The following is a 20,889-nucleotide window of genomic DNA, read 5'->3' on the forward strand; positions in this document are numbered from 1 at the left end:
ATTTCCAACCTTAGATATAACCTCCCTAATTAAATGGTTTTCAACCTCCACTTCCCAATGCAGCAATTGAAGACCTCGTCGAAGCCACTCTCTAAGTTAATAATTGAACAAAAATGTTATTTCAATGATTGCTTGTTTTTATTTATTTATTTATTTTGATGTTATCAGTGTGCGGATTGATATACTAACCGCAATAATGTAAAAAGAGATTATGTTTATCGAAAATTATATAATAGTCTTAAAATATTACGTGGTCATATTTTTTTATTAATCATTATATATTATATTCTTTCATATTCTTCAATCACATAATAGAAATAATTAATACTTCACTTTTTTTTTACCAATCATACTATTCTAGAGTATCACATGACCGCACTTTCAGATTATTAAATAATTATCTATCATTTGATGTGACATCTTATATGATATTAAAGATGAATTTAAGGAAGCGGTTGAGGGAAAAACTAGTGGTTAGTCTAAGGCGTCACGTGGTCATATTCTTCACAAATTACAATTTATCATGTCTTCTTATGTTCTCTAATTATCTAATACAAATTCATGAATCCTACTTCCTCCATCAATCACAATACTGTTGGGCAGTGGTGGAGGGAAGTGAGGACTAGGGGGTCACGTGCCCCTCCTAGATTTTGGGGTTTTTTTTTTTGTAAATATAAAAAAAATATTTTAAATAAAAAAAATATAAAAATATTATTAGAGTGAAATGTTAATGACATTTTAAAAATTATGAGAACAATAATGGTTATTTTGATTGAAATGAAGAGGCTATTTTAAACTATATTATCTATGAAAATTTTATGAAATTTTTTGAATATAACGGTAATGTCATTATTATTGATATGCAAGTATAAATAATCTCACTATAAATATATGAAATTTATTAGATTGTTAGTTACATTTGACTTGTGAGATTCACTCTCTATGTGTTTATTTACTATTAGTTAGTAATATCACATACTAATGATGACATGGTATTACCATTATATTGAATTTTTAATTAAATTTTCAATAAAAAAATAATTTATATTAAGACTTATATCTATATTTTTTTATATTATCCATGATACACTAGTTATAAATAACATTATTTTTTTTTTTTATGTTTCTCGAAATCAATCGTAAAAAATATTTTTGTAAAAATTTTCGATATTGTAATTAATAAGTACCCCCTCTAATTTGATTTTCTGATTCCGTCATTGCCGTTGGGCCACTATGTGGCGATGCTCCAAGACTAACTAATAACTTCTTAGGTTGAGGGGGACAAGAGGAAGTAATCGAGCCCTGCAATTTTTAAAAAAAAAATTCCTTTACTATAATAAAGTTAATTAGTTATTGATGATACTACTTGTCTCAGAGGAATGGGTCGGACTGATCCAGGCCTTCTACGCTGTCGTCCGATCACTGGGCCCACTAAAAAACCTGTACAAGAGTCCAACGTGGAATGGGAGTCCCCCAGCGAACCCTCCGATGAGCAAGTTAGAGAAGAGAGATCAACGGAATATAGAGATAGGATGGTGATAAAGAACTTAACCTTCTCTTTGTCTTAGAAACTTGCTTATATCCTTTGTTCATCATTTCCTTGTCCACTCCGACATGTCATGTTGGCCGAAAGTCTATGTTCTAGCCTGCCTTGTTCATGGTGAGGTTGTTCTGCTTCGACGTGAAGGGGTTATCGCATTAAATGCTATAGGAAATCTCATTAGTGGTTGATGTGTGGTATAATAACTCTGTCGGATCTTTGTCTGCTTATGTGGTTGGTTCTTCTTTTGACACGTGTTTAGATGTCATTGGTTCTTGGTGCAACGTTAGACTCCAGCAATGTTGGGCTTTAGTGTTTGAATTATGTATTGGGCTCTAAGTGGTGGGCCAAAAGCCCCTATAGGCCCACCTATGTCAGTAGTCCCTCATTCCCAAGTGCAGTTTCAGTCTAACGAAGGGAATAAGGAAGAAGATGGGGGTTGGGAGAGGTCGACGGAGAGAAGACTGATTGGGAGATGGGCCGACCACGAAGGGTGACCGAGTGAGAAGGCCGACTGCGAGGAGGGCTGACCGCGAAGGGTGACCGAGGGAGAAGGCCGACTGTGAGGAGGGCCGACCGCGAAGATGACCGAGTAAGGAGGCCGACTGCGAGGAGGGCCGACCGCGAAGGGTGACTGAGGGAGAAGGCCGACTGTGAGGAGGGCTGAGTGAGGAGGCCGATTGCGAGGAGCGTCGACCGTGAAGGGTGACCAAATGAGAAGGCCGACTGCAAGGAGGGCCGACCGCGAAGGGTGACTGAGGGAGAAGGTCGACTGCGAGGAGGGCCAACCGCGGAGGGTAACCGAGGGAGACGGCCAATTGCGAGGAGGGCCGACCGCGGACGGTGACCGAGTGAGAAGGGGAATGGCGGCGCACGGGGCTCTAGGCAGGCGTGGCACGTGATGATGTGAAATGGAATAGACAGGGGATAGGAAGAGAGTAGTGGATCGTGGTCGTACACGTGGCACAATCCTGTAATAAAGGAAGTGATGCGTTAGCAGGAAATGAAGGTATAGGCTGATATAGGGTGTTGAAAAGGCAGGGACGGAAGTTTTTGAAATTTTTCAAACTGGCGAAAATTAATCTTGACCCTTGGAATATAAGCAAACCGTGGGCATTTGGAGTTATTCGCTTTACCTACCTTATTGCAAAAAACCAACACATCCTAGAGGTGAACTCATTTGTTTCGTGTATTACGCCTCTGCAACATTTTGCGAACCTCCTTGTGCCAGCGTCCGAAGCGATACGTAAACACGTAGGAGGAATGGCTCGAGATGAAGTGCCAGCCGCAAGGCTTGACTCATTGGGAGATGACGACGCAGTGGAGTTGGCAGAACAGTATCGAGCAGAGTGGAGAGAGGAGAGGGAAATTGGGCAAGTGGGGCGGGCTCGTCCGATGACGATGATCGCAGTCACTAGGCCAATTAACCAAGTGGGGCCGGACCACTGGCACACCAAAGCCGATAGGTCTACGTTTACGGCGGAGGAGTTGGAGGAGGTATGGAAGAAGTATGAGATTCCTGTGGAGATAGAGCTAAGGCTGCCCACATCAAAGGAGAGGGCGTCGGATGTGCGGCCGACAGAGTTCATGTTGTACGAGGAGGCACTGCCGGGGGAAGGCTGAGGCTACCACCTCCCTGAATAGTGGTGGAATTACTTAACAAGCTAGAGGTGGCGCCAGGGTAATTGATGCCGAACGCCTGAAAAATACTAATGGCCTGCACGAGCGCCTAGCCGCAGGCTACCGGAGGGGCAGCAATGACAGTGGAGGAATTCTTCTCCTGCTACAAGGCCTCCGGTTAACAGGAGACGTGGGTGACCTTGTAGGTAGTGGCGGGCCGGGGTCTAGTGGCAGGCTTACCATCTTCGGTGAAAGGGTGGATGCGGAGATGGTTTTATGTATCAGCGAACGATGAGAGAGGAGTTCGCACAACATGAAAAGTCCATACAAAATCGGTGGAGCCAAAGTTAGATGTGGAGGCCCAAAATAGAGTGAAGAAGGTGAAGGAGTGGAGGGAGGAAAAGGAGGTGAAGTGGGATGAGCTGATCCTGCATTCAGCCTTTTTTGTCCTGAGACTGGGACCGCAGCCGACGAAGGAGGATCCGGCAAGGGAGGAGCTAAAGGCGCGGAGGAAGGCAGAGGATGTGGAAGACAAGAGAGCGTTCGCTAAAGTGAAAAAGTATAAGGAGACACAGTTGGGGCCTACCCCTAGACTGGTGATGAGGAAGCGGGTCTGACCACGTCCCAAACCGCTGGGAGAGAAAGACTTAGCTAACTTTGCCCCACTGCCGCCCTCAGCAGACCCGCTGAAGAAGAGGGGTAAGCAGGAGGTGGAGGCAGTGTTGAAGAAGACAAGGAAGAAGAGGGCGGCTGTAGAGGGGGGAAAAGACGCCCCTGTCTTGAAAAAGATGAAGGTTGGGAGCGAGGACACCTTTATGGTGGGGAAGATAAAGGAGGGAAGGATGGAGGTAGTTCCAGAAGGGGAGACCGCCCAAGCGCCCAAGTGCTGAAAGAACACTTGGGCCCAATTGCCTAAATGGTGGCGACGGTGGTACCTGCACTAGAAACAACCCCCAATCCTAGTGAAGGGAAGACTAGGATCAGCAAACTGGAGACGAGTACCGCGTTGACGACCGCGTTGTATCACGCGCGCGTGCTGGCAGGTCGCTCGACAGAAGAAGGGGGGAAGCCAGGGTCGCAGCCGACTACCTTGTTGGAGTGGTGGAGGATGCGGCCGTGCGGTTGATGGTGCGATTGACGGAGGTCGACCTCCTGAGAGGGTTATGCTCAACCCAGATGAAAGCAATGACCCTGGCGACTGCCTTGATAAACAAAGCAGCGCGCTCGAAGATGGAGGTAGAGCCGCTGAGGGCCCAGCTGGAAGAGGCGAAGTCGCAGCTGCAAAACCTAAGGGTTGAGACAGCAAGCTAGAGGAGGGCCGCTCATACCGCATGCACAAAGGGGTTGGAGTATGCGCAAATGACGAAGAACATGGAAGTGTTGGCGTTGGTGTAGAGTTACTCAGCCGAGCGAGCTAGTGCCGAACTCCTCACAACCAAATTAGAGCTCGAAGCGGAGCGCCACAAGGCGGTATCACTAGAGTTCGAGTTGGCGGACGAGAAGAGGAAGCTAGAGCAGGTCCAACAAGCCTACACCATCGCCAATGAGAGGTGGGAGGAGGCGATGACCAACAATGAAGAATTGTGTGACCAGGCGGTCAAAGACAAAGAAGAGGCAGATGGACAGATCGCGGAGTTGGAGAAGGCCTTGGCAGAGGAGAGAGCCAAGTTGGTATCTGAGAGGGCGGCGTACCCCGACTTGTGTATGGCGGCCGTAGAGCAATTCAAAGGGTCCGCCGACTTCCAGATGGCCATTGATGCCGTTGTCGCCAGCAGCCTAGTGAAGGAGGAGGATGGGGGGGCTGGGCCATCGGGAACGGCCACTGGAGGTAGGAGTGAAGAGGAAATGATCTAAAGCTTCCAGCGGTCTGACTTCTACAAGCCCGAGATGAGTGAGTTCTGGGACAGCGGCTGGGTAACTTTCAAGTATAAAGCGCAAGAGCTGTTCTCGGACGTGGACTTCAGCCTCATGAAGGTAGGAGAAGACAACGTCGCCCAGACCCCCTTGGACGAGGGGATTGAAGAGGAAGATCTTGCCTCCAGTGATGAAGAGTGATTTGTGTAACTATGTGTAAAAATGTTGTTTTGTTTGTGTTGTTGTTATTTTTTTATTTTTTATTTTTTTTGTAATAACGGTAGTTTTTGTAATAAATTTGTGTAAAAATACAAGTTTGTTAATATAAAGCGTGTTTTCTTATGTATTATTATTGTTGTTATGGATCTACTTTGTAAATTTGGGATGGTAAAAATGAAACTTGTGCGTAAATTGTGAAACTTGTAAGTAAATTGTAATGTAAAAATGGTCAAAATAGGCAATTAGGCTGAGTTGTATGGATGAGTAGTAACAATGTTAAAAATGGGAAAACAATGATGTAGTATGAAATTGCGTAACAGCAGAATAATATGAAATTTCGTAAGTATACCATGATGTAAAAATGTTAAAAATGGAAAAACATGCTAACTTGTATGACTAGTGATAATGGATGGGCATGAACTTGGATTTTAACTAAGTATGGCAATAGCTATGACTAGCCTTGATTTAGACCGACCGAATTCTTTATGCGAGTTCTGACTAAGACTTGGAAAGCTCTCCGAATTCTTCAGCTTGGGCTTAAGTCAACTCGGTTTGGCTGAGCTCTTCGTGCTCAGTCTGGCTGAGGCTTAGGTTAACTTAGTCTGGCTGAGCTCTTTGTGCTCAGTCTGGGTGAGGCTTAGGTTAACTCAGTTTGGCTGAGCTCTTCGTGCTCAGTTTGGATGAGGCTTTAGTTAACTCAGTCTGGCTGAGCTCTTCGTGCTCAGACTGGCTGAGACTTTAGTTAATAAGTTGTTATTCAAACACGACGCAAATAATGGAGATATAGAATCATTTTCATTTAAGGCACAACCCGTTGATCACAAGTTTACACCAATGGAATGGTACAAAAAGGAAAATACAACAATGGAATGGTACAAAAACGGGAGACACCATTTCACTGGAAATAACGCTTCAAGTGCTCGGCGTTCCATGGATGGGGGAGGTCTCTGCCTTCGATGTCTTGGAGTCGGTAAGTGCCCGGGCAAGGTCTGGTCTTAACGACATAAGGTCCTTCCCATTTGGGTGCTAGCTTGCCCTCGGTGGGATTTTTGGTGGCAAGAGTCACTTCGCACAAGACTAGGTCCCCTACTGCAAACTCTCTCGGTCGGACTTTGCGGTTGTAGTGGGTTCTCATCTTCTGCTGATATGAGGCCTGTCTGACAGTAGTGGTCTCTCGGAGCTCTTCAATCAAGTCCAAGTCAGCCCGACGCAATTCTTCGATTAGTTCTGGATCTAGGTGCAAAACCCTTAGGGTCGGGAGGCCAATTTCCACTGGGATGACCGCATCAGCGCCGTATATTAAACGAAAGGGGGTCTTCCCAGTAGGGGTTCGGGTAGTAGTTCGATAAGCCCAGAGTACATTTGGTAGTTCCTCAGCCCACAGTCCCTTAGCGGCTTCTAGCTTAGTTTTGATGATCTTCAGGAGAGAGCGATTGGTGACTTCGACTTGCCCATTGGCTTGGGGATGACCTGGGGAAGAGAAACATGGCTTAATGTGGAGCTAGGCACAGAATTTCCTGATCTTGGTATTGTCGAATTGTTTGTCGTTGTCTGAGACGATGTCTTGAGGTATTCTAAATCGGCATACGATCGACTACCAGATGAATCTAGTTGTGTTCCGTTCAACGATTATGGCGAGGGGATCCACTTCCATCCATTTAGTGAAGTAACCAATGACAACTATAGCGAACTTGGTTTGGCCCCTACCGATGGGCAACGGACCAACTAAGTCGATGCCCCACTTGACGAATAGGTAGGGGCTATAGAGTGTAATCAGTTCTGTAGGTGGAGCATGGGGGATGCTGGCAAAGCGCTAGCATTTATCACACTTAATCACAAATTCGGTGGCATCTTGGTTGAGAGTAGGACAGAAGTAGCCGATGCGAAGGATTTTATGGGCCAGTGACCTGGCACCCGAATGATTACCACATACGCCCTCGTGGACTTCCCTCATCACATAGGTTGCTTGATCAGAACTCAGACACTTGAGGTATGGGCGTGAAAATCCACATTTGTACAGTAGGCCGTTGATGAGGATGCAGTTGGACGATCAGGATCAGACTTTGGCGGCCTGCTGTTTATCGTCTGGCAACTCTCCACTTGTCAAAAACAAAAGGATGTCTGCGGCCCATGGGATAGGTTCGTTTTGGAGGAAGTGAACCTCCTGCTGGTTTGGCGAAGTAGCTGGATGGGCCAGGTATTCAAGGCGGATGCCATGGCTGATGTCTGACTGGTCGGCCGAGGCTAGTTGGGCCATTTCATCTGCCTTGGAGTTTTTTGACCGAGGGATATGTTTGATATAGAAAGTATTGAAAAGGGGAACAAGAGGGAGTGTAATATCCTGGTAAGCTCGCATCGTGTCGTCCTTCGCATCGAATTCCCTTGTAATTTACCCGACGATCAATTGGGAATCACTGAACACTTGGATATGGCTTACACCAATGTCTCTGGCTAGGCGAAGACCTGCTATCAAGGCCTCATATTCGGCTTCATTATTGCTGGCGTCGAACAGGAAACAGAGGGCACACTTGAAATAACCGCCCTTGGGAGCGGTGAGGATGAGACTAGCCCCATTGCCTTCTTTGCAGGATGATCCATCGACATTAAGGGTCCATAAGTGGGGATCTTCTACCTAAGTGTTGAATTGCCTTGGCAGAGGGGGCGTGGTTGGAATGGGATTGGTGAATTCTAAGATAAAATCGGCGACAACCTGTCCTTTGATCGTTGTTCGAGGTTGGTAAGAAATTTCAAATTGGCTGAGCTCGACAGACCATTGCATAAGTCTGCCAGATTGTTCTGTTTGTTGTAGTACTTTCTTCAAAGGTTGATCAGTGAGGACCACCATGGAGTGAGCTTGCAAATAAGGTCGGAGTCGTCTTGAAACTATAACCAATGTAAGGGCCATTTTTTCTAGCAGAGGGTAGTTCTGTTCTGCCCCCTGAGAGCTTGGCTAATATAATAAACAAGACGCTGGACTGAGCTGTCCTCCTTGATGAGGGTCGCACTGACTTCGGTGTTTGATACGGCTAAGTAGAGAAAGAGGGTCTCACCTGAGAGCGCCTAAGAGAGTAGGGGGGTTGGCCATGCATTGCTTCAATTGTTGAAAGGCCTCTTCAGATTCGGTGGTCTACTCAAAGGCCTGTCGAAGGACTTTGAAAAAGGGAAGGCACTTGTCTGTTGCACGGGAAATAAAATGGTTGAGGGCGGCAACTCTGCCGGTGAGCCGTTGAACCTCTTTGACCGTCCTGCGAGACTGTATTTCTATCAGGGCCTTGATCTTTTTGGGGTTGGCCTAGATGCCGCGCTGACTGACCATTAAACCCAAGAATTTCCTAGATCCTACGTCTAAGGCGCACTTCTCCGGATTCAGCTTCATGTGATACTTTCGTAGGCTTTCGAAGGTCTATCAAATGATCGGAGGAGAGTTTGCTCTTGAGAAGCATGTCGTCGACGTAGACTTCCATGTTTCGACCTATCTAATGATGAAAGACGGCATTGACCAGTCGTTGGTAAGTTGCTTCGACATTTTTTAATCCGAATGGCATAACACAATATTGATAAGTTCCTCTGTCTGTGATGAAGGAGGTGTGTTCCTGGCCTGCCAGGTGCATTAGAATTTGATTGTAGCCGGAGAAAGCGTCCATGAAACTGAGCATCTGATGTCCAGTGGTGGCGTCAACAAGCAGATCTATACGGGGGAGGGGATAACTATCTTTGGGATAAGCTCGATTAAGGTCGGAGTAGTCGATGTAGAGTCGCCATTTACCGTTGTTTTTATGGACCAGGACCACATTTGATAGCCATCTGGGGTAGTCTACGTTTTTGACGAACCGTGCCTCCAGTAGTTTGTCTACCTCAGAAACAATAAAGGCGTTGTGTTCCGGGTGAAAGACACGTTGCTTCTGGCAGAAGGGTCGGAAGTGGGGCTCGACGATGAATGATGAAAGAGGGATCGATACCAGGCATGTCGGAATCGGTCCAGGAAAAAACATCATTGCGCTCGGTTAGGAGGGTTGTAAGGTCGGCCTTGGCTTGGGAGGATAATTGACTGCCAATCTTGGCTGTTTACGTTGGGTTGGCAAGGTCGTTGGGGACTTCAACAAGTTCTTCCACTGGTTCCCCTCTGACTAACTCGTCTTCGTCTCTGACATCGAGTCCTTCGATGATCATGGCCTCCTTCAGCTTGACTTCTTTGAGTGAAGCGACATAGGATTCTCTGGCCACTGTCTGCTCTCCCCTCACAGTGCCGACCCCGAGGTCAGTAGGAAATTTCATGGCCAGATGGTATGTGGATGTGATAGCTTGAAAAGCGTTCAGGGATGTGTGGTCGAGGATGATGTTATAAGCGGAAGGTCAGTCGACGACAAGGAAAGTGAGTAACTTGGTGGTTTGCCGTGGGTACTCTCCGATGGTGATGGGAAGATCGATAGAGCCTATGGAGGTCACCTAATCCCCAGTGAAGCCGACCAGTGGGGTTTGGAGAGGGGACAAACTTTCTTCTCCGACCTTGAGCTGGCGATAGGCGTTCAGAAAGATGATGTCTGAAGAGCTGTCATTGTCGACCAGCACTCATCTAACTTTGTAATTGGACAGGAGAGCAGAGATGACGAGGGTGTCGTCATGAAGGTATCAGATGCCTGTGCAATCGGTCTCCGTAAAGGTGATGAGCTCCATTCATTGCTTGGGGTGTTTGAAGGGGCGATCCAACGTTGCGATTTTTTTGTCGGAGCCCTGTCTGATTTTTTTAAGCTCGGCTTGTTGGGCCGAATGGGATGATCCTTCATACGTAAGTCCACCAGCAATGACTTTGATCTCTCCAACTGGGGCAGCAGGGTTGCCTTGTGCTCGAGGTTGTGGCGGGGCCGATCATTGCCTTGGTTAAGTTGTGCGGGTTATTGGAAAGGTGTGTGTTGGCGGTTGCCCCTAGCAGGTTCGGTCCTTGGCCGTTGCTAGGGACAGACTGTCGTGAACCGACTGAGGTGCCCTTGGCGTATCAAGCTTTCTACTTGGTCTTTAAGGTTAACACATTCCTCGGTATTGTGGTCGTGGTCCTGATGGAAACAACAATATTTGGATTGGTCTCGCTGGTTGGAAGGAGACCGTGAGGGTTGTGGCCATTTCAAGTTGTAATCTCGTTGGATCTGGTTTTAGACTTGTTCCATGGGGAATTGAGGAGTATGTTTCGTTCGAACCGACCGGGCAGTCGGGTAGGTGCCGATCGATCAGCTCAAGCGGTTCGGTCGGTATATTGAGGTGTTTGCTGTGTGTATTGGGTGGTTCTGGTTTCAGATTCCTTTCTCTTCTCTCTGAAGGTTGTTTTTTTGGTTGTGGAGTCTTGGCAGGCGGCCAGAGAATCTTCGGCATTCATGTATTTTTGAGCTTTGGAAAGGAGGGTCGCCATGGAGGTTGAAGGGTTTTTGGAGAGGGAGAAAATGAAATAGGATGATCGTAAGCCAGCCATGAAAGCCGCGAGAATAACATTATCGTCGTTTTTTGCCACCTACAAGGCTTCGATGTTGAAACGAGTGACGAAGCTACGTAGCAACTCCCCCTCCGTCTGACGGATGTTGAGGAGCTGGGTCGCCAGACGCCATTGGCACTGGGCACCGATGAAGTGGCTAAGAAAGGAGTCACTTAGGTGCTGGAGAGTAGAGATAGAGTCCGTTGGCAACTGACTAAACCACAGTCGGGCAGACCCCTTAAGCGTTACGGGGAAAGCCCGACACATGATCTCATCGGGGAATGCATGGAGGACCATCAGGGTCCTATAGGTCTCCAAGTGGTCGACTGGGTCTGTTGTGCCGTTGAAGGAGTCGATCGAGGGTATTTTGAACTTAGGAGGTAGGGGTTTGTCCCTGATGGAGATGACAAATGGTGAATTGGCTGTTGTGGAGGGTTTATTCTGCATGTTCTGCATGACTCATTGAAGCTGGAGTTTCATGGCTCGGAGTTCCGCATCCCAGATAGGGACGTTGTCACTACCAGAATGGAATGGAGACTAGACACTATTTGTCTCTCCGTTGGGAGCAGGTGCTTGGGCTGATGGATGTAGACCCTGAGCTGGCTGGTTCATGTCTTGGGAAAGGGGTCGCGAGCCCTCCAAGTTTGAGGGGTGGGCTTGTTGGAAGGGATGGCTCAGGGTTCGTTCTCTGTTAGGTGGGATATCTTGTGGTGGTGGAGGAGGCACACGGAGGTCTCGCTAAAGTAAAACATTGATTAAGTCTTGGTTTTGTTCGGCTAAGCGGTTGATGCTGTTGGTGAGTTCTGTGAAGTACTGAGGTGGGTACTTCGGGTTAGGAGGATCGGCTTGGGGGTCGGCAATGTTGTGTTGAGAAGCCATGGATCTAGTTGTGACCATCCACCTTGGTGGGTGGCAGATGGGGATTATCGGGAATGGGTCTCTGGAAACAATGAGCAGAATTGTCACACGGAGTGGAAATTCCCACAGACGGCGCCAGCTGATGATGCTTCTTGTCCCAGAGGAACGGGTCGGGCTGATCCAGGCCTTCCACGCTGTCGTTCGATCGTTGGGCCCACTAAGAAACCTGCACAAGAGTCCAACGTGGAACGGGAGTCCCCCGACGAGCCCTCTGACGAGCGAGTTAGAGAAGAGAGATCAACGGAATATAGAAATAGGATGGTGATAGGGAAATTAACCTTCTCTTTGTCTTAAAAACCTGCTTATATCCTTTGTTCATCATTTCCTTGTCCACTCTGACATGTCATGTTGGCCGAAAGTCTATGTTCTAGCCTGCCTTGTTCATGGTGAGGTTGTTCTGTTTCGACGTGAAGGGGTTATCGCATTAAATGCTGCAGGGAGCCTCATTAGTGGCTGATGTGTGGTACAATAACTCTGTCGGATCTTAGTCTACTTTTGTGGTTGGTTCTTTTCTTAACACGTGTTTAGATGTCATTGGTTCTTGGTACAACGTTGGACTCCAACAATATTGGGTTTTAGTATTTGAATTATGTATTGAGCTTTAAGTGGTGTGCCAAAAGCCCCTACAGGCCCACCTATGTCAGTTATAAATTATAGAACCTTGCCATTCTTTGAGTTTTTATTTTTTTTTATATATATAAAAAATTAATTGTAAAATAAAATATAACCAAAAAAAGAAAAAGAAAAAAAAAAAGAAGAAGAATTTTCATGGCTATTATTGATTCAAACTTTAATATAGATTTCTAAAATATTTATAACTTTTAAATTTATGTTTTGACTTGTCTGCATCTTAAAATTTATTACATAATTCTAAAAGGAATTTGAAATCATAAGATATTTAATTATGCCTGCAAGACATAGGATTGATTCTCCTTAAACCTTTTTGAAAAAACATTTCAGATAATTTCTTCTTTGCCGACTGTGGAAGTGAGACCGATGGTGAGTTCTCTCATTGATAGTGATCGAAAGTGTTGGGACTTGGATGGGGCAGGACTGAATTTGCTAGAGATTGATAAGGATATTGTTCGGAATATTCCGATTTGTCCCAGTTTGCCGCGGTATGTGCAGGTTTGGCATTTTAAGAAGAACGGAATTTTTTCGGTGAAATTGGCTTATCATTTGCAAATGGATTTGGAGGCATTGACATCCCATGAGAGTTGTTCTGATGATAGGTGGTCGAATAAGGAATTTTGATCTCTGAGGTAGCAAGGGGGACAAGCCGGTTCATGCGTTTCTTGGTCTCCCATGTACGTCGAGAAGGGAATTCAGTGGCTCATCATTTGGCTTGCATGGCGGTAGAGTTGGCAGATTTTCGAACATGGATTGAGGAATGCCCGCCATCTCTCTCCATGTTGGTGGCAAAGGACGCCTCTAGCCTTTCCTCTCCATGTTGGTGGCAAAGGACGCCTCTAGCCTTTCCTAGTCCTACTCCTATCTTAAAAAAAGGAGGATCCCCTCCAGTTCAAAGGTGCTCTTTGGATCTGTGAGGTTCATCACAAGTCCTGTTTTGATAATTTAAATCGTTTATTTTGTTGAATACTCTATACATTTCATTCATCAAAAAAATTAGATCGATTCCACAATTATAACTAATTCAATTTTTCACTAAAAAATAAACAGCAATTATGTTTTTAAAAATAAATCATACTTTTTTTTTAGTGACAAACGCAATAAATTGAACATGTTACAGTTATCGGATTGACTTAATTTTTTGTGGATAAATTACATAAAGTGCCTGACAAAATAAATAGTTTGAATTATCGAAACGGGGCCCATGGTGGGCTCAACAAATCCAAACAGCATCCTCTAGTCCAAAATCTGGGCTGAAGATAATCCTCATCTAAAAAAAATAAAATCATGTCTTAATGTTACTGCATCAAAAGATTTACGCTTAAATGACATGGGGATTTTGAGATGGAAATGGCTTCCCTCCAGTCTGATCACTATTGGAGCCGTGAAGGCTCACTACGGTTCCCATTTCGATAATTCGAACCATTCAATGTGTAGAACTCATCGAGTATTATATGCCTGTAAAAAATCACCTTGATCGGATATCGATAGTTATGTGGTCAAATTAGATTTTTGTAAGCCGTATATTTTTCGCTGTCTATTTTTTTCATACAAAACAAATTTGATCACATAATTATGGATATTTGATTAACGTGATTTTTTACAACCATATAATACTCAACGATTTCTACATATTGACGATTCAAATTATCAAAACAGGACCCGTGGCAAGCCCCCCACGGGCCCAACAGTACCCTTTAATCTGTGGTTGAAGTGGAGGGAAGCCATTCCCTTTTTAGATAATGGATCTATGCAAGCCATGTGGACGTAGAATAATATATTTCCAATCATTTATTGAGATCATGTCTTATGCCTTGTTTGGAAAGTTGGCTATTTAGTTTTTTTTACTATTTTAACTTCGCTAAAATAGTTGTATTTGGGAAGTTGATTGGCTTTTTTTTTAGTTAATTTGATGGTTGTGAGAGAAAAAATAAAATGATTATGAGTTAAATGTAACATTTTATTTTATTGAGTATTTTAACCTATTACTGCATTAGAAGATTTATGTTTAGATGATGTAGGGATTTTCAGACAATGGATATCCATACAAGTAATGTATATTCCCAATCTCGATCAAACTTGAGAACGTTAATGTACATAAAACTCGAGAAATACAGCTTCAAATAATCTAATTAAGGTATGATTATTATTATAATTATTCGTCAACCATGTTCAATTGGTTCACAAATTTGAATATCATATCATATATTAGTATCTACAATCTCCATAAATGCACTATGTTCACCAAGAACGTAGCAGAAACTTGCCACATTGAAGCTTTGCACTTAGCTCTTCTAACACTAGCATCGATACTACTACTAGTAAACAATAGTCTATGTCTAGAGTTGCATTTCTACAGAAATTCATGCCTACAAGCTGAACTTGTCGTTAAGAAAATAGTGAAGAAGCATTTTATCGTTGATCCATCTCTACCTGCTGGCTTTCTCCGACTACAATTCCATGACTGCTTTGTTCGAGAATGTGTTCTTTGATTCTCTCTTCAAGATCTAAAGAAGAGATCTTCTTTTAGTTGTTCAATCTCTGTTTGATTGATCTATGTGTGATATTCCCAATCTTCATTATTAATAGAATCTAAATAATCTCTAGATCGATTTGAAAATTGTTTCAATTTAAATCTTTTACTTGAACGAAACTAGATTTGTAGAAGAGTTGTGGTATGGACGCACACTTTTTTTACACTATTTTTCGTTACTTACTCACACTAAGAGGCAATGTAAAATGGAAAATTATAGAGTATTTGAGGATACCTTCCTCATGTACTAAAAAATCGATCCTTTACTAATCACACATTATCTAATCAAATTTAATTCTTTCTTTTTATGTTCTTAAAAAAATCAAATTCGTGCAAATTCTTCCCCCAAACGAAAAAAAAAAAAAACAAACAAACAAACAAAAAATTGCCTTAACTTTTGTTTCATTTTCTCTAGAACAATCCCAAACATTTTTGAGTATGGATCTACCACTACAAATTTAACTCTACGTCTGGAGTTTATTCTGTCAAAAAATAATGAGTTACTTTAAAATTTTAAATTATTTTTGCACAAAAATAAATGTTGTATAACTCCTTATTTATGTAGGAGCCAGTGATGCCTTTTGACACACCAAAGTGCCACTTGGGGTCAAATAGGGACATATGGATGCTGCTGTGAAGTATTTTTGTTTTGTTTTGTTTTGTTTTGTTTTTTTTATAATATATTTTAATAATTCAAATCATTATAAGGTTGGTCGGGCATATGATCATGTATCCTAATTGTTTAAAAAGAAAATTATTAAAATTATGTTTATAGTATATTTTTTTTTTTAAAAAAAAAAAAACAAATTGTTCTTTTGTTATGGAATTACAGATATCCAATTAACTTATTATTATTATTGACATCGGTGGGCCCATAGAGGCTTTTGGCGCACCACTTAGAGCCCAATTCATGGTTTAAGTACGAAAGCCCAACACTATTGAAACTCAACGTTGCATCAAGAACCAATGGCATCTAAACACTTGTCAAAAGGAGAACCAGCCACATAAGCGGACAAAGATCCTGCAAAGTTATTACACTACACATCAGCCATTAATGAGGCTCCGGCGGCATTAAATGCGATATTCCCTTCACGTCGGAACGGGCAGCCTCACCATGAACAAGGTGCTAGAGCATAGACTTTCGGTCAACATGACAGGTCGGAGTGGACAAGAAAATGATGAATGAAGGATATAAGGAGGCTTCCAAAGACACAAAAAGGTTAAGTTCTCTCTCTCTCTCTCTCTCTCTCTCTCTCTCTCTCTCCGGACACAACATCAATCTCTCCTCTAACTTAATCGTCGAAGGGTCCGCTGGGGGACTCTCGTTCCCCGTTGGATATTCTTGCAGGTGATCCAACAAGCTTAAAGACTGGTGAATGTTGTAGGAAGCGTGGGTCAACCCGACTCGCTCTCTAGGAATCAGCAGTATCATCAGTTGGCACCATCTGTGGGAACATCACTCTGGATAACAGTTGTGCTCATTGTTGCAGGAGACCGGTTCCCGATAATTCCTCTGCCCAGGCCGTCAAGATGGATGGTCACAACGAGATCCATGGCTTCTCAATACAACGTTGTCGACCCCAAAGCCGACCCTCCTAACCCGAATAACCCACCTCAGTACTTCACAGAACTCACCAGCAGCATCAACTGCATAGCCAAGCAAAACCAAGCCCTGATCAATGCTTTGCTCTAGCGAAACCTCCTTATACCTTCTCCACCACTACAAGACTTTCCCCCCCAATCGAGAACGAACCTCGAGCCATCCTTTCCAACAAGATCACATTTCCAACTTAGAGGGTTTACAACCTCCACCTCAAGACATGAACCTACCACCTTGGGGCTTACATCCATCTGCTGAAACACCAGCTCCTAAAGCAGAGGCTAGTTTTGTTCAACCCCCACTGCATTCTAGAGGTGACAATGTCCCCATTTGGGATGCGGAACTTCGAGCCATGAAACTCCAGCTTCAAGGAGTCATGTAGAACATGCAGAACATACAAATTAAACCCTCCACGGCAACCAACTCCCCGTTTGTCGCCTCTATCAGGGACAAACCCCTATCCCTCAAGTTTAAAATGCCCTTGATCAGCTCATTCAACGGCACAACAGACCCAATTGACCATCTGGAGACCTACAAGACCCTCATGATCCTCCATGCTTTTCCTGACGAGATCATGTGTCAGGCTTTCCCCGCGACGCTTAAGGGGTCGGCTCAGCTATGGTTGAGTCAGTTGCTGCCAGATTTTGTCTCCACTTTCCAACACTAAGTAATTCTTTCTTGAGCCATTTCATTGGTGCCCAGAGCCAGCGGCGTTCGGCAACTTAACTGCTTAATATCTGTCAGACGGAAGGAGAGTCACTGCGTAGTTATGTCACCCATTTTAACACCGAGGCCCTTCAGGTGTTTGAAAACGACGACAAGGTCATCCTCACAGCCTTTATGGCCGGTTTACGGCCATCTGATTTCCTTTTCTCTCTTTCTAAAAACCCCCTAACCACCATGGCCACCCTTCTCTCTAAAGCCCAAAAATATATGAACGCCAAAGACTCTTTGGCAGCCCGCTAAGATACTGCAACTAAAAATCCGACCCCTAGGGAGAAAAGAAAGGAAACTGAAACTAGACTCTCTCACTATACCCAACCAACCCCTCAGTATACCGACTGACTCGCTCGATCCGACCGACCGGCATCTGCCCGACCGCCCGGTCGGTTCGAGCAATACACCTCCCTCAATTCCCCCATGGAATAAGTCTTGAACCAGATCCAACGATATTACAACCTGAAATGGCCCCAACCATCACGGTCTCCCTTCAACCGGCAAGATCAATCCAAGTACTGCCGCTTCCATCAGGACCATAGCCCGCCCTGAGCAGCGACAAAGGACCGACCTGCCGGGGGGCCATCATCGACAAACCCTTCCTCGACAACCCGCGCAACCAAAGCGGGACAATGATCAACCCCCACCGCAACCCCACACACAAGGCAATCTTACCCCCCCGGTTGGGGAGATCAGAGTCATCGCTGGCGAACTCGCGTGTGGAGGTCCATCCCGTTCTGCCCAGCGAGCCGAACTGAGAAAAATCAGACAAGGCTCCAATAAAGAAGTCACGACATTAGGTCGCCCCTTCAAACACCTCAAGCAGTAGATCGAACCCATCACCTTTACGGAGGCCGACTACACGAGCATCTATTATCTCCATGACGACCCCCTTGTCATCTCTGCTCTCCTATCCAACTACAAAGTCAGACGGGTGCTCGTCGACAACGGAAGCTCTTCAGACATCATCTTCTTGAACACCTATCGCCAACTCAAGGTCAGAGAAGAAAAATTGTCCCCTCTCCAAACCCCGCTAGTCAGTTTCATTAGGGACTGGGTGAACTTCATAGGCTCCATCAATCTCCCCATCACCATCGGAGAATATCTACAGCAGACCACAAAGCTACTTACATTCCTCGTCGTTGATTGTCCTTCTACTTACAACATAATCCTTGGACGCACGTCTCTCAACGTTTTCCAAGCTATTACCTCTACATACCATCTAGCCATGAAATTCCTGACCGATCTTGGGGTCGGCACAGTGCGGGGCAAGCAGACGATGGCTAAGCAATACTACGTCGCTTCACTAAAGGAAGTCAAGATGAAGGAGACTATGATCATCGAAGGTCTCGACGTTAGAGAAAAGGAAGAGTTAGTCAGAGAAGAACCTGTGGAGGAACTTGTCGAAGTACCCATCAATCATGCTAACTCAGCTAGAATAGCCAGGATAGGCAGTCAACTATCCTCCCAGGCCAATGCCGATCTCATAGCTCTCTTAATCGAGCACAACGATGTCTTTGCCTGGACCCACTTCGACATACCAGGTATTGATCCCTCATTCATCACTCATCGCCTCAGTATCGAGCCCCACTTCCGATCTTTTCGACAAAAGCAGCATATTTTTCATCCGGAACGCCATACCCTCATCGCCTCTGAAGTGGAAAAACTACTGAAAACGCAGTTCATTAAGAACGGGGACTACCCTAGGTGGCTATCCAATGTAGTCTTGGTCCGCAAACACAATGGAAAATGGCGCCTCTGCGTCGATTACTCCGACCTCAACTGGGCCTGCCCAAAAGATAGTTACCCTCTCCCCCGGATAGATCTACTGGTCGACGCAATTGTCAGACATCAAATGCTTAGCTTCATGGATGCCTTCTCCGACTACAATCAAATCCTGATGCACCCAGCCAACCAGGAACACACCTCTTTCATCATAGACAGAGGGACTTATCACTATCGTGTTATGCCGTTCGGCTTGAAAAATGCCGATGCAACTTACCAACGCCTGGTTAATGCCGTCTTTCAACACCAGATAGGTTGGAACATGGAGGTCTACGTCGACGACATGCTAGTCAAGAGTAAACTCTCCTCCGACCACTTAACGGACTTGAAAGAGACTTTCAAAACCTTACGCAAATATCAGATGAAACTGAATTCGGAGAAGTGCGCCTTCGGCGTAGGATCTGGAAAGTTCTTGGGCTTCATGGTTAGCCAATGGGCATTGAGGCCAACCCCAAAAAGATTAAGGCCTTGATCGAAATGCAGTCTTCCAGAACGGTCAAGGAGGTTCAACAACTCAAGGGCAGAGTTGCCGCCCTCAACCGCTTTATCTCCCAGGCAACCGACAAATGTCTTCCATTTTTTAAAGTTCTCTGGCAAGCTTTCGAGTAGAGCACTGAATCCGAGGAGGCTTTTCAACAACTGAAGTAGTGCCTGGCTAACCCTCCCCTCCTCTCTCAAGCACTGCCAGGCGAACCCCTTTTTCTCTACTTAGCGGTGTCAAACACTGCAGTCAGTGCTGCCCTCATCAGGGAAGACGACTCAATACAACGTCCAGTTTACTACATTAGCCGTTGTAGACGTACCTTGAGAACTCCCCGGGCTCTGCGCTGCGAGGGCGCGAAATCCGTTTTGTTCTAGGCTACTACAAGTTCGGACTCATGTCACTGTTCTAAATCTAATCTCACAAAGTGCAATGTGAGACCGATAAATCACCAAAGAGTCCAGATCTGGCAAATTATTTTGGAAAACTGATTTTTATAAAGAAGTGCCAAACATGGACTGCTTTGCCAGATACAGAGTCGCTACCTAAATGTTTTATTTTGAGGAAATTTAGGAAACCCTGACTCGCGCCTAAGGCCACGTGTCCATCATCACCAAAGTTGCCTCGGCTCGGGAACTTGGGTACGAGAGGGGCAGGTCATGCAATGAGCACCCTCGCTCGCCCGATCAAAGATCGGCCTTTACTAAGCATGATATTTTTTTTTTGAAAACACATGTGTTCTTATTCTGGTTATTAACCTAGAATTACTATGTGATGCGCACATCATACAAGTATAGACTAGATCACCTAAGTTGGAACAAAACATTGCATGTTCGTTTGAAAACGGTTTAAAGTTGCTACTCGTAAGTAGGCTAAATCGCGGATTTCAATGAATTGTTCCAATTCAAGCAATCTAACCTTCACCCACAGGCATTCAGGCAGTTAATCAACTAAGCAGTTAGCCTCATGGCAAGCATGCTTTCATGGCGACATTAACACGCATGCAGTATGCTAAAGCGTAAACACTCACAGTGTACTCCGAGCCAAAACAGAGAACTAGTTAGAAATCATGCATGATCCTAGTTCATGTTAAGATGGCTAATGCAACACATGTAAAAATGCAACTAAGATAGGCTCGGCTATTCTAATCATGTTATATGAATGCGACAATTCGATACATGTATTCAACTTGGAATTGAAATACAATGCAGTTAATATGATGCGTCGAGCCCGGTGCATACAATACAGATGAATGAGCGCACACACGCATGCGAAGCATAAGGATACTAATCAAAATATGCCCTAAAACTAACCATCGTAAGCGGTTAAGTAAAAGAGAGAAAGAAATGGGGGTTGGAAGACATGCATCACACACACGCACACTTATTACAACAATTGGCCCTCTCGACGGAGGGTCCGAATAATAAGCTAACTAGCTAATCTAAGCTAATTAAACTAATTATTACATCACAAAATTTAATAACTAGCTACAACTAATTATTACAACACAAATTGAATAGCTAAGCATATT

The 20,889-nt window shown here is 44.7% G+C and overlaps 1 protein-coding gene across 1 annotated transcript; it reads left to right on the forward strand.

Annotated features, from left to right (window-relative positions):
- Nucleotides 1–16,595: 16,595 nt before the first annotated feature.
- LOC145799980 (uncharacterized) lies at nt 16,596–19,349 on the forward strand. The gene is made up of 2 exons (XM_082889629.1): nt 16,596–16,753; nt 18,023–19,349. Exons 1-2 carry the CDS (start codon nt 16,596–16,598, stop codon nt 19,347–19,349), a joined length of 1,485 nt encoding a protein of 494 aa, XP_082745755.1.
- The last annotated feature ends 1,540 nt before the right edge of the window (nt 19,350–20,889 follow it).

The sequence above is a fragment of the Camellia sinensis genome, chromosome 9 (assembly GCF_055761805.1).
Source record: "Camellia sinensis isolate YWXY chromosome 9, ASM5576180v1, whole genome shotgun sequence".
Classification (NCBI taxonomy): Eukaryota; Viridiplantae; Streptophyta; class Magnoliopsida; order Ericales; family Theaceae; genus Camellia; species Camellia sinensis.

What these genes read in the sequence shown, in the direction of transcription:
- LOC145799980 (XM_082889629.1), top strand. Translation starts at nt 16,596, where the DNA reads ATGAACCTACCACCTTGGGGCTTACATCCATCTGCTGAAACACCAGCT. An exon ending in CTCCAGCTTCAAGGAGTCAT is followed by an intron (nt 16,754 to 18,022) that starts GTAGAACATGCA and finishes CTACAAAGTCAG; the next exon opens with ACGGGTGCTCGTCGACAACG.